This window comes from Leptosomus discolor, chromosome 4 (assembly GCF_034619465.1).
Source record: "Leptosomus discolor isolate bLepDis1 chromosome 4, bLepDis1.hap2, whole genome shotgun sequence".
NCBI classification, from domain to species: Eukaryota; Metazoa; Chordata; class Aves; order Leptosomiformes; family Leptosomidae; genus Leptosomus; species Leptosomus discolor.
This window is the reverse complement of record NC_141394.1, coordinates 80,972,916-80,998,202: the sequence shown is the minus strand read 5'-3', so window position 1 is coordinate 80,998,202 and position 25,287 is coordinate 80,972,916. Positions and strand designations below refer to the sequence as shown.

The 25,287-nt window shown below is 44.2% G+C and overlaps 1 protein-coding gene across 1 annotated transcript in view; it reads left to right on the top strand.

Moving 5' to 3' along the window:
- The first annotated feature begins 312 nt into the window (after positions 1–312).
- Positions 313–25,287, top strand: part of DNAAF9 (dynein axonemal assembly factor 9) — a 71,110-nt gene continuing 46,135 nt past the window's right edge. Inside the window, exons 1-7 of the mRNA XM_086464286.1 lie at positions 313–398; positions 9,646–9,725; positions 16,086–16,205; positions 16,755–16,879; positions 20,477–20,573; positions 22,663–22,769; positions 25,103–25,180. Coding sequence (XP_086320412.1) covers positions 313–398; positions 9,646–9,725; positions 16,086–16,205; positions 16,755–16,879; positions 20,477–20,573; positions 22,663–22,769; positions 25,103–25,180 — 693 coding nt within the window. The remainder of the gene's footprint in view (positions 399–9,645; positions 9,726–16,085; positions 16,206–16,754; positions 16,880–20,476; positions 20,574–22,662; positions 22,770–25,102; positions 25,181–25,287) is intronic.

Genomic DNA, 25,287 nt, shown 5'->3' with positions numbered 1-25,287 from the left:
CGAGCCATATTCCCCCCCCCCCCCGCTGTGTTTATGCCCGGCTGTTGTCGGCGGGAGCGATCCCGCTCCGTGTCAGACGGATTGAAGATCGTGCTGTATCCTGCGCGGCCGGGAAGGCGGAGAGCTCGGGCAGCGGTGCGGCCGTTCCGCTTCACGCCTCCCTTCCCCCCCCCCCCCCCCCCCCCCCCCCGCGGCGGGGAGGGCGGTGGTGCGTGCGGCGCGGGGGGGGGGGCGGGGCGAGGCGGGGCGGGGCGGGGCGCGGCGGCCGCAGTGCCGCCGGCTCCCTCCTCCCGCCGCCGCATCGCCGTCGCCATGGCGCTGTGCGGCCGCTCCCCGCTCCTCCTGCCGGCCCCGCGCCCCTCGCCGCGCCGCCCCCGGGCCGCCCAGGCCTTCGTCAGGTAACGGGGGTGGCGGGGAGCCGCCGGGGAAGGGCGCTGAGGGGCCGGGCTGGGCTTTGGGCTGCGCTGAGGGGGTTGGTAGGGTGGGGCCGGGCCGGGTGTTGAGGGGGCGCTGAGGAGCCAGGGGTGTGAGGGAGGGAGGGTGGGGGCATTGAAGGGGCTGCATGGAGCGGGGCTGGGGTATTAAGGGAGGTGTGTGTGTGTGTGTGTGGGGTCTGTGTGTGATGCAGAGGTTTTGGGGGAGCTGATGGGGGGGGGTGTGTTTGTGGGGGCGTTAAGGGGTTTGGGGAGGGGGGGAAGTTGAGGCGTTCAGAGAGCTGTGGGCGCTGAAGGTGGTGAGTGGGAAGAAAACGGGGTGTTAAGGGCGTTGGGGGGGGGGCTGGTGGGAGGGGTTAAGGGCTTTGGAGGTGCGGAGGTAGGCTAGAATAGAGGGGTTGGGGACATTAAAGGGGTTTTATGGTGTGCAAGGGGCATTAAGGAGTTTTGGGGGGTGTTGAAGCGGTATTTGGAGATATTAAGGAGGTTGGGGTGGTTATGGGGGGCTGGAGCATTAGGAGCAGCGTTTGAGGGGCAGAGGGTATGGGGAAAAGGGATGGGGCACCATGGGGGCAAGCTAATTTTGCAGGTGGCTAATGGGAGAGAAGTGCTGATGGCCTGGAGAGGATGGCAGGCGGGGGCTGTGGGTGCAGGGATTGGCGAATCCTGAATCCTGCTGGGGGAGGACATGTGGGAGGCTGCGGTGGACTCGGGGGCAGGGGGACAAAACGAGAGGTTTGGGGACCTTGGAGAGGGGCTGGGCTGGAGAGAGTGGGCTTTGGGGTGGTATGGCTGTGGGGAGCCCAGCCTGGGCCTGGTTTGGGAGGGGATGAGTGTGGGGCTACCTTGGGAGTAAGGAAAAAGGGTTTTGTGAAAGGTAGGAAAGCCGAATTAGTGTAGGGATGGCAGAGACTTGGGAGGGGTTGAGGGATTACGGAGAGAAAGGAGATTGTGTATTTGTGTGGGCACCTGCTGGGTGGCTTGTGGAGAGCTGCTTGAGGCGTGAAGGCAACAATTCTCTGAGGTTCAGGAATGTGGAGGATAGAGCTCGACAAGAGATGGGGACGTGCTAGGTGATAGCGTTGGCTCTAGGGGAGCTCAGGTGTCAGCTCAGGTATCGTTGGGTTGCTGGAGCTCTCTTTGCTTTTAGAGACTTAAGGTGCACCCATGTGTGCGTATTAGGCTACAGTGTGTTATCTGAAGCGTTGGAATATCCCAAAGAGCCACCCAGGAGGTGAAGTGCTTGATGCTTTCAGTAGTTATGGCACAATACATGGAAGTAGTCACCAGTGTGAAGTCAGATAATGGTGTAACTGGGACGTTGCAGGTGAATTGCAGAATTGCATGTAAATTGCAAACAAACAGTTGGCCCAGCTGCCCAGGTATTAAAGTGGTTCTATGTTTGCCATAGCTTTTACATTTTAAAAAAAAAAAAAAAAAGAAAAGGTTTTGGCATTTTGTTTGAGGAGGGAAGGAAAGCATTTTTACTTTTCAGACAAGATGCCTGTGAAATGAGAAATTCTGCACTGAGAGAGAAATGGAGGTTGTTCTGTTTGCTTGGAATCCACGAACATGGCTGTTCTGTGGTGGTTATGTTCCCTTTCTGCCTGCAGTTAGAAACCGAACTGATCATAAGAGGGAAGGAAAAGTGACCTTTTCAAATAAATTTTTCACTGAATAAATTCATCTTATTTCTTTAAAAGGAGCTTAGTATTTGTTTATAGCTGGAAAGTATCTAAATATTCATGATCAGTAACAAAATACCAAGGTGGTAAAAATAAAAAAGCTGAAAGAGAAAATGGTTTCCAGTCAAGCCTTTCTCTTTGAGTGATTTTTGTAATCTGAGATCCTATTTTAGAGTTGTCATGAGAACATTCAGACTCTCTGTGAACATCTGCAAGCTTTTGAGCTCCACTGGGAGATCCAGACAGCATCTGTAATTTGGCGTGTTTGTAGGAGGCATGTCATCCGTTCGTTTTTTTCCTCCTCAACATTTGTTCTTGTGCAGTTTTTTTGTTGTTTTTTTTTTTTTCAGGCCAGATGGAGGCAGGGAGGCCAGTGTTTGCAATAAATTTCCCAAGCAGTCAGCGGATACCAGGCAGTTAATAAAAATAACTTAAAACAAAACAATCCGTCACCCTCCTCCCCCTGCCCCCGAGTCCCAAACAGGAATGGAAAAATTCTTAAGACTATATAAAGAATAGAGAAACGGCCAGAGATAATTCTTGGAGTTCTTCCACATACTTCAGAGTTTTGCTCTGCTGTCTGGTGTGTCGGGAGCTGGCGTTTACCAGGGCGACCCTCGGCGTTGTGACAACAGAAGCAAGTAAAGAATGGTTTTGTAAATAAAAAGAAAAAATCCCTTCCCTAAGAGATGAGTATTGCCCAAGAAAGGGTATGCCTTTTTAGAAGGTGATGTCATGTTTTGTGTGTCTGTGTTTAGCGTGTTGATGGTTTTCCTTAGGATTACATGCATTTCTATTAAATAGAAACAAAATTTCTATTAAATTCTTTTGTTAAATATCGTCAATGTAGCTTTTTTTTCTATTTGGCAGGGCTGTGGACCCACACAATTTTATGTTACTTTCATGTAAAGTAGAGTAGGCAAATCCTCATTAGTGATTTCCCATGCTGGTAACATAATACAGCTTAGTTCTTGCCGTGTCTCTATGGGGGGAAAAGCAAAACGAGTACTTGGGCTCGTTTTTTGTGTTGTCTCTGCCTGTATGCTTAATGTTATCCTCCTCTAAACCAGTCTGGTTTTAATCACATAGTGGTTAAGCATGTGGCTTTTTTCTTGTGGCTTCAGAGGAGCAGGCGGTGGGGTGTTTGGGAGCATGGGGGTGCAGGGGCGAGAGACTTGCTGTGGTTTCCCAACCAGTTTTAGCAGGGGACATGTCCGTGTTGAAAGATTAACAGTTTGTATCCCTGTGTTCCTTATGTAATTATGCCGAGGTTCAGGATTTTGTAATAGCACCATTTCACCTAAATTTTTGTTAAGGAATGCTTTGTATTTTAGCTATGCAGAGAGAGCGCTAATGAGAGAGCACTAGTTTAACTTGAGGAGGAGGAAAATAAAAAAGAAACCAAGCCCATTCCTTGAATCTGGATGGGTTTCTACGGCGTTAGGGAAGCGAGATGGCTTTAGATCTGCTGAGCGCCAGGCTGCGGCCAAAGTTCGGAGGGATGTGGGACTATAGGATGTGAATGGAAGGGTAGGAAAAGTGCTTGGGAAGGAGGAGCTTCCAAGGAGAGGAGCAGAGCTGTTGCGTGGAGCTTCCTAGCTGCCTCTGGAGCTTCCTCAGCCCAAGTTACCCCATCGTTCAGCTCGAACTGATGGCGAAGCGCCTGCCGTCGGGCTTTGTGGCCACGTGGTTGTGGTCCAGTCGTGGGCTCTGAAAGTAAATTTAGGCTGAAGGCGCTGTAGCTTCGCTTCTGATTCCTGCTGAAGTGCCAGACACGTGCCTTGTCTGCCTGACCAGAGACTGACTGGTGGCAGAATAATTACACTCGAGCTGCTAGTCATTCCTGCTTCTCCGAGTGTTGTGATTTTCTCAGGTGATAATGTTTTTTTGGGGAAATAGTTGGCATCCTCGATAACATGCTGCAATTTGAGCAAGTGGAAATACTGGTGTTTGTAAATGAGGCTGTTAAACAGAGAATGTGTTAAGGCTGCAGGTCTGCCTGGCACCCGTGGGTGTGTGGAGGCGATGGGCATTGGATGGCACCCGTGAAAGAACCTCACTTCGTTTCCAGCCCGTTGGCTGATGTGGAGGTCCAGTCTGCGAGGTGCTTACAGTAAATGAGTGTGCCGATGGGCTGCACTGTCCAGCACGGTTATGGAAAATACCAGTGTGAATATTGAGGTGAATTCTTAATAAATAGTGCTGCTGTTCGGGTGTGCTGAAGTGCCAAAGATGCTGAGCAAGCTTGTGATGTGCAAACAGCACCACGGAGTCCCAGATGCTTAGTAAGGAGAGATTCGTGCTCGTTCCTATGTGCTTTGAGGTCTCTGAATTACAGAATTGAACGTTACTGCCCATTTAAAGGAAGAGGCGAGGAATTCAGTCCTGTAAAATGCTCAGAGCTGAAATGTCTTCTTTTATGTCCGGGTTTAATATTTGCTGCTTACTGCTGCTAAACATGCTAAGCGGTTTTAAAGGTGCTGGATCACCTACACCTCAAATTTGCCATGTTCATTGTAGACAAATTCTGAAAACAGCTGGAAAATTGTCATGTGTTTTAAGGTGGATGAATGCCATTGTCTTTTGTGAGTGCCAAGCGGTAAACCAGAGTTACTTATTTGGGTGAGCTAAGAAAAAATAGAACTGAGAAAGCACGTTATTGTTCGAGGTAGATGGTAAATTTCAAATAATCTGCATTTGAAATGAGTGAAATTCTTTAGCTGAGTCTGACTTCTGGTTTCTGATTTCACAAATATGTTAAGATGGTGATAATGTCAGACTGTGGGAAATCCTGTAGTCTAATATAAGCAAAAAATAATAACGTTTCTGGTAGAAATTGAGATCAACAAAAGGCCCATGAAGGATAAGCTTGATTTTTTTTGGAGGGAGAGTGGAAACAGATGGTAGTAGCAGCAAGTTAATGAGAAATGAGATTTGGAAAAAAAAAAACCCAACCCTGTTTTACCTTTCCATTTTGTTTATTTATTTATTAAATCAAGTAGTTAATGTCAAAACCAGTGTCCACCTTAGGTAGACAGCATGAATCTGTTCGACCCATTCCCTGAAGATGAACCTCCTTCGTGTGAGAATTTGCACAAGCTTGCCAGGGGCGTCTCCAATTTCCCCCCCCCCCCTTGTTCGCTGCTCTCTATCAAAGCTTTACCACGTGTGGGTTTTGAAGGCTGCCTAGCCTTTGTGGGGGAGGAGCATAACATCTGCCAAGATGAAGCAAAACACACTCAAATGCAGTGAAATCACATCCTTTGTCAGCCCAATTGCACGTTAACCCCAGCTGCGGCCATCCCAGCCGTATGGGGAGCCAGCCTGTGGGAATCGACCGGGAATCAATCAGGGATCGATGCTAATAGCGCTGCCGTGGATTACGGCATCGAGCAAAGGGAGCTCGCACGCGGGATAAATTCAGCTGGCAGCAAGGGATGCAGAAAAAAGTAACGTGTTGTGGAAACATAAATAAAATGAAAATTAGAATACTGTGTGGCGTTGTTTAAACCACACTTATTTGTTCTTTCCGATGGAGAAAGGCACAGTTGTTAATATTCTCTTTATTTGCCAACATACATGGCTTGCAGCGCCGTGTCTGTTACCAAGTTGTGACAGGCTAGACTGTTGGAAAGCAAGGTACTTTGCATAATTAGTATGAAGACTTAGTGCTCATCTGTTCACATTTCTTAGAAGTTAATGGTTGTCAATTATCTTCCCCTTTTTTGGATCTAGTCCAAGATTAGCGGAGTATCAAGTACCTCAACGTCGTTTCTTAATTGGCCCAAGCACGCTTTATTGCCAGATGCCGCCCCAAAATGTGGCTTTGCCTCCTGACCTGCCTTCATCAGCAGTCAGATGAAGCAGCCTGGTTGTCTGTGGTTGTCTCGTTGGAAAAGCAGCTTGCAGCTCCTATCTTGTCCAAGTCTGACTGAAGTCCAGGAGTTTGGGGCTTCTTTAGAAGGGCTGCGTGTTGTGTTTTTGAACACCCCTAGTGCTGACTTTTCAGCAGCAAAGCTACTGTAAAATTCAGTTGTGGTTATATGTGTGGGTGGATTCAGAGCCACCTCTTCCAGGAAGGTGTCCTGAAGCCCAGAGGGTTGTGCTGTTGTGAGGTGGTCATTCTTCGTTGTTTCTGCTTGAAACTGTGTTGCTGTGGTAAAATGAAAAGGAGTAAGAAGTCAGTACGCTTGCTAGGGCGCCCGCTTTGGAGGCGGGAAAAGTCATGGGGTTTTGTTCCCAGGACAGTTCCTTTGTTTTTGTCAGATGACTGTTCAATGTGAAATGCAAGAAAATGCCTTTTTTTTTTTTTTTTTTCCCCTCTGCCTTTACACACAGTTTAGCCTGTATTGTTTAAAAGCATGTAGTAAGAATTCTAATTATTCTCTTCACTATTTCTGAATAACGTCTTTCTTCAGACAGAGAAGTCTCTTGGTTTTAATGTCAATTGAATGTAACAATTTATACGCACTTGAAATGACGTTGAAAATATTTCTGTGAAGAAGCTTTTTCAAAGATTTCTTTCACAGAAACCACTTATTTAAATGAGGCGAGGGAAAAAATCTTCTGCTGAAGGCTGTTGATTGAAATAAACATCTTTATGGTTGTACATCTCATTACGAAATAATGAAGATGTAATTTGCCCTACGCTTTTTCCTTTTATGTCAGGGCTGTCTCCTGAAGGAAGTGTGGCACTGACATTCAACTTGGCTTGGCAGAATTTTCCGAGCAACTTAAGCGGGGAACTTTATATATTTTTAAGGGGTGCATCAAAGTTGTAATTTCTGTGAAGGCTACTGAAAGTAATTCTAGGAGAGTAAAATTCCTAACCTCAAATCAACACTTAAGGAGGGAAAGAAATACCCAACCCAGAACAAACGTGAGTACTTTCCTCCCCTGATTCCTCTTCCTATTTTTCCCCCCACCGCAGTTGGCTTGAACAGATCAGAAAACACTTTCACGGGGCTCAAGATGACGAAAACTCGGTGTGTTTTGCTTTGCTCTGCTCTGGGCTCGTTGCACAGGCTCATAATGCTACTCCCGTTGCTTCCATTTGCTTGTGTTTTACCGAAGCAATTCCATTTGCCTGCAGCTGGTCCTTAAACAACCGCAGGCGCGTTTGCCTACTAACAAATGGAATAAGTCAGAGTTGTTTGTACCCACAGTGAGGAGTCCAGCAGCCTTTCCAGCTCTTGGTCTTACGACGTGGGAAGTATGAAAATACGAGCGCTGTGTAGCTTGCTGTAGTGGATCACCTCTCACCTAGCTAGTCTGGGGTCCTGTTTAATGATGGGACAAGACTTTGGCAGAATAAGGTACAAAACCTTAAGCTTGGGTAGCTGTAAGATTCAATTTTAGGTTAGGTTTTAAAGAACTAATAATCAGAAGTTGCTGAAATGTGCAGCATAAAGTTCAATGTTTCTTTCACGGACTTCGTAGCATCACCTGCGTGGGCAGCAACATCTGAAAGTACCTGATGAGGTGTCGTCTTGCTGTCATCAAGGGCTTTAATTTCTGTTTCTTTATCTAAGACTGGATCAAAATATCTCTTCATACGTGCAGTGGACTGTGATACAGTACAGCATATAATGTGAATTGGGATGTTTCAGGCAAAATGAATAATTGAGGGATTCGGAACTCAAATAGGCCACCTATAAATGGGAAAAAATAAAACCAGAGTGGTTTGCACTGGCTTTGTCCTTCCTGTGAAATATCTTCAGCTGTTGTCTGTCCTTACTGTGGACGTTCAAATTGCACTTAGGTTAGCTATAACGGGAACCTTCCATGCTCATTCTGTCTTTGAGAGAAAGTAGAGCGTGATGATTGTAGTATTACTCAAAAGATCCATTTGCTTTTTACTTGGCTTAAGTAACTATGAAAATAGGAATACTTGACCTTCCTTGTTTGTTTGAGGTGATCATAAATGTAGCTCTGTTTAAGTGTTTCTCTAAGAGACATTTGTTTTCCTAGAGCTGAACAGCTCATAGTTATATCAACAAGACTATAAACAAGAAAACGCATTCAGTGACAGCAGCAGTGAAATTTCTTGCCTTTTATCTGTACTAAAACAAGCTCACAACATGTTGCCTAGAAGCACAGATTATGTTCCTCTCTGCCTGGCTGTGGTAGCTGAATTTTTTGCCTGGCATAAAGTTGCATATTGGCCAACTAAATTAAACTTTATATACTAAACAGTTCATTATGGTTATGAAAATCTTGGAGAGACTTGGTATTGTTTCATTTCTTTTTAGTATAGATTATCAAAGATTATACTTTGGGCTTATGATTTTCCTGAACTGCTCATTTTAGAGAAGTTTCATGGTTTTAATACAGAAGTCATGAGGGAGGTAACATGCCTCTTATGAAAATGATCTAGGTCTTTCTTTGCGTATAGAGAGGAAAGAGTTCCTGCTTGTGTGATTGAATTAAGTATTATTCATTTAGAGTTGTTCTGAGCTGTGGTTTACTTTCTGACTGGAAGCCCACTAGTGTCAGTTCAGTTTAAGTTGTCTTGCAGAAAAAAAATAAATCTTTCTTAAAAAGTGACACCCTTCTGAAGTTCATCTGTTGTTACATTAAGTGAGAGCCTTGGCTCTGTATTTTTCCATTATGGACTAAATAAAATGCTAGAGACTAGTGTGAGATGCAAGGAAGAACTGTACCGCCTGAAGCTTCAATACTAAGAGAAAATGCCCTGGTCTTGGAGCACGCACTGAAATGACTTTCTCTTTTCTGTCTGGAAGCTCCCTCAGTTCTGCATTGCCGCTTATGTATGTGCTTGTAATAATGACAGGGGGACCCGTTTGAGTCTTCGTGGTACTGGTAAGCACTGGGACACCGCAGATAGCATGACACTGGTGCTTTGTTAACCAAGGACATGGACGAGACGCCGCAGGTTTGTGAATGGAGGCAGAGTTCGCTGTGCCCGTCCCCCTGCTCCCCTACACGAGTGTCACGCTTTTCACTTTGATCTTCTCGGCTCTGGGCTGTGTCCGTACGGTGTGGTTACACAGGGTGGAAGCGGTCTGATGGTGCTGGAGGTGCTGATGGTGCTGGAGGTGCCCAAATTCATCTTTTGCAAACTCCTCTTGGGGTGTAGGAGCTACTGCGGTCCCTTCCCTTGTCAGCTTTCTGCTTGGGCATCACCTGCCCCACGTTGCTTTGCTCTCTGTTGCTGTGGTAGAGGAAGGAGTGTCGCTGGCTTGGTGAGAGGAAATTTGAACCGAAATTTTTTGCTAGAGGTTAGTGACGAACAGGGCACTTGGTTGGAAGGGATCGTTAGGGGGTCTAGTTTTCTCTCAGGGCTGTGTACTTCATCTTTTAGTGGACAGAAGTAAATAATCTGAGGATGGTTTGGTGTGAGGTCTAAGTGCATTTCAGACAAAAGATACCCAAGTTGAAGTGTGTCCAACTAGTTTATATAATAAAGAAAAGGAAAAAAAAAGCTATGTCTAATTCTTTAGCCTGACAAATTTGAGCACTTCAAAACACTGACCTTGAGGACAAATTCTCTTTCTCTTTTGCAGCTGCAGCCGCCTTCGAAACATTCAGAGTATCCTGACACAGAGCAGCAAATCTCAACCTGACGGAATCCTCTGCATTTTAGGTTGGTTTTACTTCACACACCCCCTGTCCTCCTTTTGTTCTCATTGTACCGATAAAGGTACCATGAGTTTCAGAAAGATGAAGATCATCTCCTTCCTGCCCCAAGCCCCAGCCCTGTTCCTCAGTGAATGGACAGCTCTCTGATTGTTGAACTCTTTTCTCCCTAAATAATTCTTAAGCCTGATTTCAGGCAAACTTGGTGCAATAGTCACAATATCAACATTCTTGCAAGCCTTATAAAAATTCAGTGGCTGGAGGGAAGAGAGAATCCTTCTTAATGTCCAAGTGGAAGGAAAGATGGAGAGAATTTAATCCATATCTGTTTGGAGTAAGCATGCAGCTTTCTAGGCAGTGCTTGCTTTCTAGCTGGTGCTTGTCATGAAAGCTGGAGGCTGAAGGCACGTGCGTTGCAGCTGGTTTCCCCACGGAGGTGGGGGAGTGGAAGGGATTGGAAGGTGCTGAGGTGAAGGGAGTGGAGAAGAGCCCAGGAGCAGCGCCAAGGTTAGGGACTGTGACACGCAGAGCTATGGAGGATGGTGGTTGAGATCAGGCTTGGCTTGTAAGACATGGTGGGGAGGGGGAGGAATAATCAGAAAACTGACACAGTTAATAAAACCTGAATTTAGGGGGAGGGAGGCCTTGCCTCAGGAGAAGGAATTCGAAATGCATTTCAAGAGTCCCATGAGAAACCTGGGAAACAGTTATGAGTTAAATGGTGGCACGTAAACAGCACGTGGTTTCAGTGCTTTTGTTTTTTCTCAGGTTGGGAGAAAAGGGTGATATGAAATAAAGCTGCACGTGCAAGTGTGCTGTGGGAAAGTAACAGGTTTTTTGCACCGCTTTAACGTCATTTCTGTATGTAACATTGACTCTTGTTTCTTATTATATAATCAGTATCAAGATATTAAGGGAAAAATTTGGGAATGATGATTGAAATTCCTTAGAGAAAAGGACGCAGGAGTGATTGTTTAAATAACGTAGTACAGCTGAAGATGGAGAAAGCCAATGTGGCCCTAAAGAAGCTGCGTGTAGGAGCAGGCTCGCGTTAAGAAATGGTGCCACAGCCTGGGTTCTTGGGGCTTCTGTTTTATTTTGGGTTTTTTAATGATGTCGTAAGAAAACATGAAGAAGCTCGTTTGCCGAACCACAAAAAAGTTGTAAATGTCTATAACCTGGTTCTCTTTTGGTCGGAGCTGACTGTACAGCGTGGCTCTCCCTGTCCCACATTCTCTAGGGTAAGAGTTTAAGAAATCTTTGGCTAAGGAGTAACTTTACAGCTAGAAAGTGTGTAAGGTCACCGTGTCAACCTTTCAGTGGAACTTAATCATATGGGTTAAAGTACTTGGGTTTTGCCTTTGCTGGTCTAATTTCATAAAATACATCCAGTTGTGCCATCTTGCCATTGACACGGTAGTATTTCTTGACTATTGCTCGCTCTGAAGCCGGAGTAAAGAATGCTCACTCAAAACACTGTATGGCTTTAGGGAAGGCATTACAGGGAAAAGGAATTGCTTTGTGTAATCCTCAGTGTCATGTGGAGTATTTAAGTCCATGCACAAGGCCATACCTCTTCATAAATAAGCAGTTCTGGTATGGAAATGTAGGAAGTGAGTTTTGTTATTAGACCTGTGCTTTGCACTAATCTCTTTCAGCACCCACAATGGGACTATTGTCGGATCTGACCTGTCGAACGTAGCCTGCAGAATTTCTTGCATAACTTCTGATTAAAGAGGCGTGTCTCTGTTATAAATGCATTAAATCTGGCTTCAAATACAAGCTTCAGATGACAAAAATTATGTAGTCTTACATTTTGAGTCCTGTTGGGTTGTATGGAAAGCAGACATTCGTCACTATGATTTTTTTACAATCAGTGCATGTTATATTTCACTTGGCTGTCCTTAACGACCTAGAGTTAATGCATTTCCCTCACCCCAACTTTAATTTTACATACTGGGCTGTGAGATAAAACAATATAAACTTTTGTAGTGTCTCTTTAAGTAGATTAATATTTATACTGAAATAACAAACAGCATTGTGAGATTCCAAAGAGATGAGAACTGACCAATTATTGATACAATTATTTCAATGTAGTTACAGCTGATTTTTTAAAAGAAACCTGTCATCTTATTTTAGAATGGTTGAACGGTAGCAGTCCTGCATTTCTTTGCTGGGGAGGAAAGGCATCGCAACTGACAGGAAAAAGGAATTTGGAGGTTGGCGTGTCAGACGTCTTTAAAAAGCTGTGACGTCTCTGCTGGAGTGTGTTGCTGTTAAACTGCTGTGAAAACAGTACATCAAACTACTTAAATTACACTCTGGGTTTGTGTGTTTCTTACAGTGGTGTTTCTTGCATCTTGCCTTTCAACAGAAATTTTCAGCTCATGGTTAAGTTGATCTGATTTCTGAGGATATGTATTTCATGTCAGTAGGGTATGTCTAAAATCTGACTGTAGCTGTAGCTGTTCTGACTGTTTCAAACTGTTTCACAGTTCAGCTTAGCTAAGTTAGATTTTTACAGACCTTTACTTTTTACCCTCCCTGAAGAGGACAGCAATACTTTAGAGGCTATACCAGTAAATCTTTAAGTTTATCTTATCTTGGGTCTGTTCATTCCTATTTTTTAGTATCTTTTTTTTTTTTCTCCAATATATCCATCCTGTACAGAGCTCTCGCTCTTAGGATGTGGGAGGAACCTCACCAGCATTTAGTACATTGCACTGATTGTTCATCCCATTCCTGTTCCAAATAGAGACTTTTAATCATTCTTGTGCTGCTTCTGGTGCTGGTTCCACGACTGCACGTTGGTTTGGGGCAGATGTCTAAAGGTGATCTGTCCAGCCTCCCCTTCCCGCTACCTCCCTGCTGTCCCTAGAGCTCCCAAGGCTCTTTAATGTGTTATGGAACAACTATTCTTCGGTTTGATACTCAAGGGCTGTCAGAAGTGCATGGCTGGGCCAAAAAGCAGGACTTTTTTTAACCTGGAAGCTATGTTTATGTCAACTTAGCAACTATGAAATCGCAGATATGAGAGATGGCTGAGCTGAATACTTGTCGCTGTGCAAAAGGGGCGTCTTGGCCTGCCCCTAGGCTGCAGCTCTCCCCTTCCCTCTCTTTGCTCCCCGAATGCATTTTGCATCAGTGCTGGTGGCTGGCTGATATCTTGCGCTTGCTTTGTCTTACTGAGCAGACAGATTTCTTTATTTTTTTTCCCCGTGTTTGACTAGTTTTCTGCCAATTTAGCAAACTGAATCAGCTCCCTGAGAGGTCAGATGAGCAGCGACTGCAGGAGAAGGAGCAGGAATGGCTCTTTGGGCAGCAGGGAGCTGTTAGACTGAGTCATTGTCTGACCACATCCCTGTGATGAGTTGGGAACTAAAACTCCCAGCTCAGCTGGAGACAGGCGTGGGGGTTTCCTAATTAATAGCCTTCCCCATTGTTCTGGCGAGGACTCCTGATAGGCTTTCTGGAGGTATCTTATCTTTGCCATTGTTTCATTTCCTGTTTATTTTCTGCAAATTATATCTGTTCATTTAACTCCATATGTTTCTGTAGGATAGTATTAAAGCCTCGGTATGAAAGCTCCTCTCTGTACTGGGTACTTAAACCCCCCCCCCCCAAACCAAACTACTTAAAAAACCAACCAACCAAACAAAACCCCCCAAAAAACCCCAACAAAAACCAAACCAAACAAAAAACAAACAACAAACCAACAACAACAAACCCAAACAACAAACCCCAAGTATTCTTCAGAGTTAATGGTTTTATGGTAAGCTAGTGTCTTCCCTTCTAGCCTGTCAGTGCTCTGCAAGCAATAAATTCACCCATGACCTCTATTACAAGAGTTAAGCTTATTAGCTGCCCCCCTTGTTAACATCTTCCTTTTGTCTTCTCTTTCCCTCCTTCTGTCATTAACTGAAAAAGCAGGGGTTTGGTGTTTAACTTTGAATAGCTTTGCTTCAAGCCCGGAGAAGAGCTGGTGCACCCAGATAAAACCTCAAACTCTTCAAGTGATGGCGACATCTTAACTTTTTTTTTTTATATGAGGACAGATTCTTCTGATCTCCAAGACTTTATAATAGTCTGTTCCTTTTTCTCCTTCACTGTGTGCTATTCTGTTGGCTAACCCTGAGCATTCCACCTTGGCTGTTTAGGCTTTGGAAACCCTAGCAATGAGCCTGATTGATAGGAAAAAGGGCAGACACCGTGGCCGCTTTCATCCATGCTGTTTGGCCTGTGGCTGAGGGTGCCTTGTTAGATTAACCTTTGATATGGTAGGTGATGTTTGCTTGTGAAATGTGAGTAATGCTCCCTGCAGAACAACTGATCTAACAGCTTGCTGCCACTGAAAGGGACTATCCTAACTCCTACTTTTGTAGGCTTATCTGATTGCCTTCAAAAGTTGCCTCACTTAGGCAACTCGTCAGTAAAACAGATTATCCTCAGGACATTGTGTGTGCTAGCTTTCTACAGCACTGCTATAGCTGGTTTCAAGGAGACTGGGTTTAAATGGAGTTCCCTAGAACAATGGGACAGCAGCTTCCTGGAAGAAGGGAGTCTCCGCAGTTGATTGTAACTAAAATCCCACCTAGAGACAGGGGGTTTGGCACCAATGTTAGTGTTGAGTCCCACTGAATTCTAGATTACGTTGGTAAGGCTGGAAATGTAAATAGAATAAAAAGAGACAGTGTGATCTTCCTCTCCTCCCTTTTTTGCACCATCTCTCTCTCTGAGTTCCCAGATCCAGGGCAGTCTGGTTATGCAGAAAATTATTGGTGGAGCAAAGGGGAAAAATTACTGGGTGTGATACTTTTGATACTCCTTTTGTCAATGGACGCCTCCTGACACTCAGAATTGTGACTTTTTTTAAAAAAAAGCATGCTGCAAGGATGTATTTCTATGTAGGAATGGGAGATGAGTGCTAGAAGCTAGATAGCAGAGGAAGGAGGATTCAGGGGTTGTGGCAGGAAAGATGTTTGAGGGCTGAGGAAGCTGGGGCAGGTGTGATGCAGCTTCCCTCTTTCCCCACGTGGTTCAAGGAAGGCAATGCTGGAGCGTGGTGTTGGTGCTGGTAATCGGGAAGCCGTGAGCAGGGAGCAGCGTTGCAGCGGTTTGTAGCTTCAGCGCAAATTGAAGTGATTGAATTGGTCTCTTCTGTGGCCTTACACCAGGTATCTGATATCTCGGGGAATACATCAGCTATCCAAAGCCAATTACTGCACAAACGAGGGGGTTTATTAAGATGCGGGATTCCGCAGCTGGATGCAGACGTGGCCTCTAGTTAGCACTTTAAAACTGAAACATGCCTTGAAGTCAAGGGACAGAGTTAGAAGAGCCTAGGGTTTGTTCCAATCTCTGGCACGTTCAGGTAACTCTTGAGTCGTTTGGTTTCCGATGCAAATCCTGAAACCCAGACATCCAGTCTGTGTTACTGCATTATCAGTCTCCTAATCTCTCCTTTGGGCAGGGGTAACAAATCTTGACTCACTGGCAACCACCCAACTGTATCCAAATATAACTTGGTAGGAAGACCCAGCCGTTAGTGTTTGTGAGAAGTTTTGTGTCCGTCAAGACTGGTGACCTCCGCCGTGGGGGGATGTCAAGGAGGCTGCTTTCATGCATAGCTCTGCTTGTGGAGGAAACTTGATTTATGACGGTGGAATTGGGATTTATGACTGTGACTGTCTTTAAAAGAGATTAAAACATTTCATTTCATGGCCTATTTCCTTTCTTCTTTTATTTATCTTCTATCTCTCCGTGCTCCAGATCTTTGATTGTTTTAATTCTATTTTCCCAAGGACCAGAAAAGGCTTTCCTTGGAAGCTGTTCATACGGTGTATGTTTTGTCAGAACATCTTCTCATGATGTGTTAGCAGTCTGCACTGGCTTTCTGGTGACTCAGGGATTGCACTATAATACTGATAAGATAATGTTTAATCATGTATCCTAAAGCAGGAGATTTAGGTCACAGGATTAGTTTGTTAGGAAGCTTCAATCAAGAACATATTAATTAGAATGCGTGCAGCATACAGACAGATGTTTAAGTTTGAATTACTAGATAAAATTGAACTTTTGGTGATGCAGAGCACGGCAGAAAACTAGACTTATTTAATATTTTTTTTAAGCAATGCCTGTGGATTTAGGTCAAGAGTGAAATGTCAGCATGTGGCAATGAACTTGGAAAACCTCCTTTTTCCCTATCCTGTTTTCCCAATGTGTTCAGCGGGCATAAGGGCCCACCAACTATGTGAGGGAGTTAATACTCCGGGTTTAAAGGTGTTTTTTTTTTATTAGGGAAAAAACCAAACTTTTCAGGTGTACAGTGTTAGGACACGTAACACTTTGCATGGTTTTGCTTTTGCAGGGATAGATAGTCGATACAATGAAGGTTGCAGGGAACTGGCAAACTATCTGCTTTTTGGCTTGTATAACCAGAGTAACAACGACTTTGAAAGAACTGGGTTTCCTGAAGAAGTTCTTGATGGTGAGTAACACCTCCGGAGTTCTGAGCTCTTTTTTTAATTTAACATACTAACTCACTTTCGTAACGTTTGAAAGATGCCCAGTCACCGTGTTCTTAAATGATTATTCCCTTATTTGCATGAAACTTTGAATATCTGGCCCGTAGGCTGGACTGCTAGTTTTTAGTTGGAGCATGTGATGTAATATCAGGCAAGAGCAGCTGTAGTTTACAGTTTTGTAAGTGCTGGGTAAGGACTCGTCACTGACGCTTGGCTTTTCAAAGGACAAGCTGATGCAAGTTCTGTGCAAGACTTCAGAATAAACCCACAATTGTTCTGAACAGTAAGAAGTGCTATTGTGTGTGGAACTGTATATGCCTGCCAACTGGTTTTTTTTTTGAAGAAGTGGGGAATGGTTGTGTGTTCAAATAGTTAAACAGTTTTCTTTTAATGAGGTACACTATAGGAAAAGTGGTTTCTGTTCAGTTTCTGTGGGTGGTTTTTTGTGCCCATAAAATTCTTACATGTATGGAGCCTTGATGCTGGAATAATACTTGTTCTGCTTGTTGCAGATATAATCATATTAATAAAACCTGACAGTGTCCATCTGTACTGTAACCCTGTGAATTATAATCATCTTTTGCCGTACGTGGCATACTGGAGGAACTTGCATTTTCACTGTCTAACTGAAAATGAGGTAAGTGGAAAATGAATGCAGATGAGAACTGATAATGAACTGATGATCAAAGTGGAACTTTTTGTTAACTTTCCTTCCAGAAGTCCTTTTTCTTTTCAGCAGGGCAGTGATCTGCGTATATTTATGGGTATTAATAATTTTGCTAATGTGTGCAAGAAGAAGATGTTTTTAATACTTTGTGTTTGTTGGAACATGAAGACAAATTGCTCCCCTCTCCTACTAATTACTGTTGTTTTGACATGAGTCAATGATCTTCTAACGACAAAAAACATGTGAGTTGTGAGAAATGCAGGATCTGAATCAAGTACCACAATCACCACTGAGATTTCCAAGGACAGCCTTACTTGCTACCGAAGCAGTGTTTCAATGTGGTGTTTGCCAAGAGTTTTACAATATTAGAAACGATCGGCCTAGTGAGCCATTTAAAATCAAGAAACTCGATTACGTATTTTCATTTCAACTTTCAACTCTTCCTTTCAAGAGCTATTAACCTCACTTTCGTTGGACCATGCAAGTGATGTGCGTTTCACCTTGCATTCAAAAGTCAAGGTATTCTTAGAAAAGCTGTGTTTATCATAGCGAAGTACTGTTAAGAGGAGTAAAAAAAATGGAAATACTGTTTGTCTAGGTGTAAAATAAGATCCTTTTTATTCCAGTTGAGGCTGGAAATGCTTCTTCCTAAATGCCATCACGGGAAGCTTCCCCTGCTGTTCAGTTCTGTATAGTTCCTTTTCTAAATCAGAATTATACTGAAATCTGAAGGGAGTGGGTTAGGAGCCTGCAATGTCAATGGGTGAGGCTGGTGGAAGAAGGAATGGGGAGGTCAGGGAGAGAAACCTTCTGTTCCCTTCAGTTTCCAGCTTGAAAACAGTGGGGCTTATGCTAGATTGTGGTTTTATGTGGCTGTTTGATAGTTTAGGTGACAGAATTAGGCAATAATTCAGGTTAGAAGGGACCTCGGGAGGTCATCTCGTCCAACCTCCTGCTTAAGGCAGCGTTAGTGATGAGATCAGATCAGGTTACTCAAGTTTTTTTTGCAGTTGGATGTTGAAAGCGTCGGAGGATGTTGACTGCAGGCCTCCTCTTGGCTATCTGCTCCATTACCTGACAGTCCTCACAGTGGAAAAAGGGTTTCCTTTAATTCAATCTGAACCGCCCTTGTTTTAAATCGTGCCCTTTGTCGTGCGTCCCGCAGCTACAGACCACCGCGAAGAGCCTGGCTTCACCATCTCAGTAACCCTTTTTGTGGGTGTTGGAAGGCAGCTGGGAGGTCCAGCCATTGCCTTCTCCAGGCTGGAGAACAAGCCTGGGCCTCCCCTTGTAGGACAAGCGCTCCAGCCCGCTGGTCATCATGGTGGCCCTCTGCTGAACTTGCTCCGGTTTGTCAATGTCTTTCTTGTACGTGGGTCCCAAAACTGGACGCGGTGTTCTAGACACGGTCCCGTGAGTGCTGCATAGAGAGGGGTAACTGCTTCTTGTTCAGGTGTAAACAGCTGAGCTACAGGTTAAAGCATGCCGGAGCAAAAGCGAAAGCCTGGCTCCGTAAGGTTTTTCTGTTGCCAAAATCCCTGCTGAAAGGGCAAATCTTGAAGCACTCCTGACGGTGGCAAAACACATGCCTTTGGGAATCCAGAATGGAGTAGTTCTTAACACGCTATGGTAGCGCTACTGTGGTTCTTAGCTATTGAATTTTAAGCTGCATCTGCTTATGAGCTTTTATGTGATTTGTTGTGGTAAGTAGTAACCTTAATCACACAGTGCTGGCTTGAAATAATGGCGTAGCTAGGAAGGTAAAGCACGTGCCTTGCTCTTGGTGGAAATGAATGGAAAAGTTTGGTTTCTGAAGCTGAAAATACAGAATTTACTTCACTGCTGTTTCATGTGAATGAGCTGAGCAATACACTGCCAGTCACATTTCTGATGTATAAGAATTGCCCGTTTCCTAATGTACTACTGAAAGAAAACCAAAAAATGTCAGGCTTTAAGTGTGTCCTGTTTACAGGAGGATTGCCTGTAGTGTCTTTTAAGCATTTTGTTTTTTTTTTCCAGCGATAGAAATAACTTTTGCTTGCTTTTATAGAAATGGTACCAAAAAAGCTCAAGAGTTTTAGAAACGAAGCGAGCAATGCCGTACCTGGCTCTGTGCAGCTCTTGATGAATCTGGCAAAACCTCTAGCCTCCCCTTCCTTCCTGTCTTCCTTCCTACTTGCCTTTAACTAGACCGTAGGCATTTAAGTGGATATCCTAGTTATTGGAAGAAAAAACGTATTTTTAAAGAATGCCCATCTCCAAAACGGGCAAGTAAGAGGAAGGACTGAAATTTGACGCACGCTGTGAGAGCTTTCTGGATGTCATGACTGTGCCGTTCATGGAACGGGCTGTATTTATACCTGCAGTAGCAGATAGTGAGCAAGCCTTTAGCACCCTGCCAAAACCCAAGTTCTTATTCTAGTGGCATTTTAAGTCTTGAGAAACTGGCGGTTGTTTGGGGCTTGGCTTTGAACTGAAACTTTGATCTGGCTTCCTGGGATTGAAGAAGGAACATATCATGGAGGAACTTGGGCTGCATCTTAAATTCAGGCCTGTCTTAAAAGAACTTGTTCTTAAAATAAATTTTGGGTGTGCCCTGAAGCTTACAAGAGCTATATACAAAAAGTTCGTAATAATTTAATTTACCTTGATGCTACACTCAGAGCAGTGTACATTAAAAAAATAATAATAATAAAAAAAGGCAAAATACTGCTACCTTCTGATCTTACTCCAGAAATCAAGTGACTCTTGAAGAATCCAGCAAGGCTGGGCCTGTTGGTTTCAGACTTGCTGCTAAACCGTACCTTTTCAGATAAAAATCAGAGAGCGTTTTTAGGGGTTTGTTCTGTTTATAAAAATGATTTTTGCGTGATTTGTCTCATCAATCCGATGTTTATGCTTTTCTGAGCCAGAAGTATGATATTTGTTCTTCACTCCAGCTCTTCAACCTGCTGAAGTCCTCAGACAACTTCAGTCTGCTGCTAGTGTGAAACAGCAAATAGTGTTGCACGGTGGTGCCTCCTCTTCTTTCCTCCTCCTCTTCCTGCGTATACCTCTCCCTCAGACAGCAGCTGGTTCTCACTGCCTGTTCTGTGACCTGAGGCCTATCTTGTCAGCTGGCCTTCCCTGGTTTAGTGTTGTTAAACTGGTAATATTTTGGGTTTTTTTCCCCTCAGTGGCCAGTTTTTTGTGGCACATCAGTTGGTGTTCTCAAAATATCTTCTCATTGTTTAAAAACTGTCCAGAATCTAGTAATGTTGTTGAAAGACTTCACTGAAAGCTGAAGTATGTAATTGTGCCTTCATATGGCCTTAATAAAAGCCTTGCTCTGAAGTTTGATTTCTTTGAAGAACAGTTTCCATTGGCTTGAATACATCACTGCTGTGATGAAGTTTCCAAAATATAGTGACTAAAGAGGTTCTTCTGGAAGCTGTAGGTAATGTTTTAGTGGTTTACATGACGTTTGCTGTGGCATGAAAACAGTGGAATATGTATTCTCTTTAGTGCAGAGCTAACAATCAGATTAGGCATGCCTGATGGAATTTTATTTTACCTGACTTCTTTCAGTATGAAGATGAAGAAGCTGCAGAGGAATTCAAAATTTCCAGCTTTGTAGACATGGTTCGAGATTGCAGTCGCATTGGTATTCCATACAGCTGCCAAGGTAGGTTGGCTTGTTTTATGCTTATAGTTTAAGTATTTTGCAGCATGTGAGTCATGCAGATTTCCTTGCCTTGGGTAAGAAATAAGGATTAATATGTCAATAGTTTCCTTTTAGCCTTTTTTTCCTTGAGTTGGATTTCTTTCTGAAAAACGTGAGCCCTTAGACTTCCTCTGAAGAGTGAACGCTCTCAGCGCGAGGCTGAAGAAATAATTTGCATTCAGAGAAGTGTGTTCTGCTGCTACAGAAGTCCTCTGTTCAGATGGAAGCTCCAGATAAATAGTTCATTATTTAAGGAAAGAATAAACATTTCGTTACGCAAGTTTCCTTTTTTTAGCACTGAAAAAACTGGGCTGCACGGCTTCCTGTTAGGACCTGTAGCCAGCCTTGCAGCCCAGTCTGATGTTGTTCAGTGAAGTGTAGTTCTGCATTACCCCAACAGTGAGTAATGCAGAAGTGCAGTGCATGTACCTCGCTGTGCAGCGTGAACGCGTGGGGGTGTTGATCCAGTAGGTGAGAGGCAACAAAAAAAAATTTGGTTTCTATTTTTGAACCATGGAAGTTCAAACCAAGCTGATTCGGTTCTGTGGGTTTTTTTCATTTCTAATTCTTCATTGCTTTGCTTGAGGAAAGGGTGATAAGCTCTGACTGCCTGAAAAATCATTAATGGGTCAGGGCGTGGGGGAAGGATGGTGGTTCTTCACAGAAGCACAGAATGTCAGGGGTGGGAAGGGACCTCGAAAGGTCATCTAGTCCAACCCCCTGCCAGAGCAGGGCCACCTACAGCAGGTCACACAGGAACGCACCCAGGCGGGTTTTGAATGTCTCCAGAGAAGGAGACTCCACCACCTCTCAGGGCAGCCTGTTCCAGGGCTCTGCCACCCTCACAGGGAAAAAGTTTTTCCTTATGTTCATGTGGAACCTCCTGTGCTCCAGCTTGTGCCCGTTGCCCCTTGTCCTGTCACTGGCCATCACCAAGAAGAGCCCGGCTCCATCCTCCTGACACTCGCCCTTTACGTATTTATAACCAGTGATGAGGTCACCCCTCAGTCTGCTCTTCTCCAAGCTCAAGAGACCCAGCTCCCTCAGCCTTTCATCACAAGGGAGATGTTCCACCCCCTTCATCACCTCTGTGGCTCTGCGCTGGACTCTTTCCAGCAGTTCCCCGTCCTTCTGGAACGGAGGGGCCCAGAACTGGACACACTGTTCCAGATGGGGTCTCACCAGGGCAGAGCAGAGGGGCAGGAGAACCTCTCTCGACCTACTGACCACCCCCTTCTAACACACCCCAGGATGCCATTGGCCTTCTTGGCCACGAGGGCACATCGCTGGCTCATGGTCATCCTGCTGCCCACCAGGACCCCCAGGTCCCTTTCCCCTACGCTGCTCTCCAACAGCTCAGTCCCCAGCCTAGACTGGTCCATGGGGTTGTTCTTTCCCAGATGCAAGACTCGACACTTGCCCTTCTTGTATCTCATCAAGTGTCTCCCCGCCCAGCTCTCCAGCCTGTCCAGGTCTCGCTGGATGGCAGCGCAGCCTGCTGGGGTGTCAGCCACTCCTCCCAGTTCTGTGTCATCTTCTTTGCTAGGAAGTATCTAGAGGAGGTGTGTAGCCTAAGGATGGTAGGCACACTTCGCTTCAGATGGTGTACAGCTTCGCTGATGAGGCTGAATAGTTTTCCTCTTCCCTGACTTAAAATTCTGATTAACGTGGGAATGATATTGACAGTATTTTACTTAACGCCAAATATTTGAAGAAATTGGAGTAAGCAAAGCTCCCTGTTTAATATCTTGACTTTTAATGGGCACAGTTTTGTTAATGGTCTTGGAATGAAATTTGCAAGGAGTCGTAATGTCCTTTACTAGGCTGATAACTGGAAAAAATGGACAAAACTTGGGATGTAGAGACAGGAGTTCCTAAAAGCTACCAACTTGACCAAAAACCTCCAATTTCCACTCGCAGATTTTAAGTTGTACCAGGGCAGGATAATTGAGGTCCTTTAGTAGAATCTCAGAACAACTCTAAGGTCTCACAGAAAGTTAAACTGCCGGTATTTGTGAGAGAATGTTTCAGTGAAACGTTTCTTTTGCAGGTCATTTACAGATATTTGATATGTTCATTGTTGAGAAGTGGCCAATAGTGCAGGCTTTTGCACTGGAAGGAATTGGGGGCGATGGCTTCTTTACAATGAAATACGAAGTAAGTAGTTATGTTTTTCATTTTCTTCCATTTCCATTCTGAAGCAGAAATTGATTCGTGGAATGATTTCAGTTGGAAAGTACCTTTTGAGATCATCTAGTCCTGACTCATTGCTCAAGTCGGCTTCTAAGTTGGATTAAGTTTTTCAGGATCTTAAGAAGCTCAGTTTTGAGTGTACAGGGGTGGAGACACTACAGTCTTGCTGAGAGACTGTTATGAGCTACACAGCACTCTGTCCTGGATAAACCATGAATTTTTGCCCTCCCCTGCCCCCCTGTTGTGATTTACAGCTTTTTTCCTTATCTTCTAGAGCCTCCTTAGCAATAACAGAAAACACTTTTTTTTTTAACTCTGCTAGATGGGTATAGAACCTCAAGAGCAGCGCAGGAGAAGCTGGGTAGTGACAAGTGCCTTGAGATGCACTGAGGAAAAAAAGAAGTGACTGTATTTCTTGGGTCACTGGTTTTCACACAAGCGGTGCATCTACTTCTCTCACCAGTGGTCATCATTCCTGCTGAATGGGGCAACAGTCAAGATTTTGGATGATGCTCCTAGTTTTAATAATGGTTTGCTGTTCCACTCTGAGCAACTGGTGTCATTTGCCTATTTATTAATTGCACTCTAACAGCATCTCCAGAGGACAGCTTTGTGTTTATGTACTTGTTTGAAACTTCTTTTGTTTCATTTCCTTGGACCTCTGCCACAGAAGTGCAGATGTCCTATTTTTCTTGTCACTCCTCCGTTTTTACAGCCAGAATGTTCTCTGTCTGACTTCTGACAACTGGAAAAAACCTAAGGAATTAATGGTACCGTTGTTAAAGTCTCGTCATGTGTAGTACTGTACATGCTCGCTCAAAAGTCTGTTATGGGAGTTGAAGTGTGCCTTTCTCTGGGCACTGTACTCTTTCCACTGATACCTTTCTTCATGCCTTTTAAAAAGTCATTCCATCGCTAGTACTGTAATGATCTTGTTGTGTGAACCTGTCAAAACTATGAAATACCAAGTGCAACTAGATTGTGGAGGCCTGCCTAGGTATCCATAGCCCTTCTTGATGTCTGAAACCGTCAGTGAGAATTGGACTGTGAATTCAGGATCTTCAGTTACCCTGGCCAGTTCAGTTTGTGAATCCGTAGAGGCTTTGAGACGATGTAGTGACTTGGTGAAGACAGAATCTCTCCTATTTCATTGTGGGATTTGCTACTGTCTTTACACCACTCCTGCAGACTTAAAAAGGAGCAATGAAAATTTTCAGTATCTGCTTTTCAGAGTTCTTGCTTTCTTCCCCCTTGAAGTCATAAGGGGATTTCGAGTGGGAAGTGGCGTTCTTAACCTTTCACGTAACTGTTTGTGCATGGGTGTCTGTTAGGCAGCTGCTACGTGTCACAGATGGGGAGGAAAAACCAGTCTACGGGAGGAAGTACATTTGGGATCGCTGCAAATGATCTGTAAATACTTCTTCTGTCATTAACAGGGGCTGTTCTCGATGCATTTTAAACTGACTTCCCCTCTGCTGGGCGTTCTATGCTGTTAGGTTTGAAGAGAAGCTAACGATGATAGCTTACTAATTTTTTTTCCAGTGTTTTAAGGGCAGTTACTTTCTTACTCCAAAAGTCAGAGTTGCTCAAGATGCTGTAATCCAGAGAACTTACTGTATCAATAGGTGAATGGAAGTGATGTCTGGGGAAGCATTATTGCCCTGCCGAGCAATACGAGTAGCCGGAATAACTGTAAAGCAGTGGTTTAAGAAAATTCCAGTCGGTGGTGCATTTTTAATTAAGTGGATGGTGGGGAACCCTGTAAATGCAGAAATTATTCAAATACAATATTTTTGAGTAGTTTTCTCATATGTGTCATCTCACTGCTTGGAAGAAGGTGTTGCTAATTGCTAAGTTAAACTAGCTCAGCCTAAATTTACATTACGCTTCCAGCCAGAATTGGCTGGTGCGTAGGATGAGTAACCTTGGCATCTGTTTCTTGTCTGTCTTCCCTCAGAAAACTGATCTTTCCTTTTTTGATTGCACCAGATGATGCTCTTCTTGGCTATTCACTCAGTTTGAAAGACTTTGTGAAATGGTTTGTTTGAAAGGTACGAGCAAAACTGCACGTATTTTAAACCCTCCCTTGAGGAGAGGAGTCTCTGAAGCATCCAGAACGCTTGCACCTGGTCAATTCTTTTGTAACCAGTAGTGTTAAAAATATTTCTGAATTCCGAGTTAAGGAGGACCGTTAGACTGGGCGGTGTGCTGCAAGCCTGTTTCACTGCGGCTTACACCTGAATCTGTGGCGTTCTTCACGGTGTTTTTCACAGAAGTGCGTTTAAAATCTCTTTCAGTTGATGGATGTCAGTGTTGATTTGTGGAAGACGTACAGCAAAATGGATCCTGTTTCCCTGGAGGACTTGATCTTTGAGGTAATGCAGGTGGAATGTTCTGAATCCGCTCCTAGTCTGTCAGCGTAGCTGCGGGGCAAAATTGTTGTGATTTTGTTTGGTTTTAGTAGTGCCTACGGCCTTAAGCT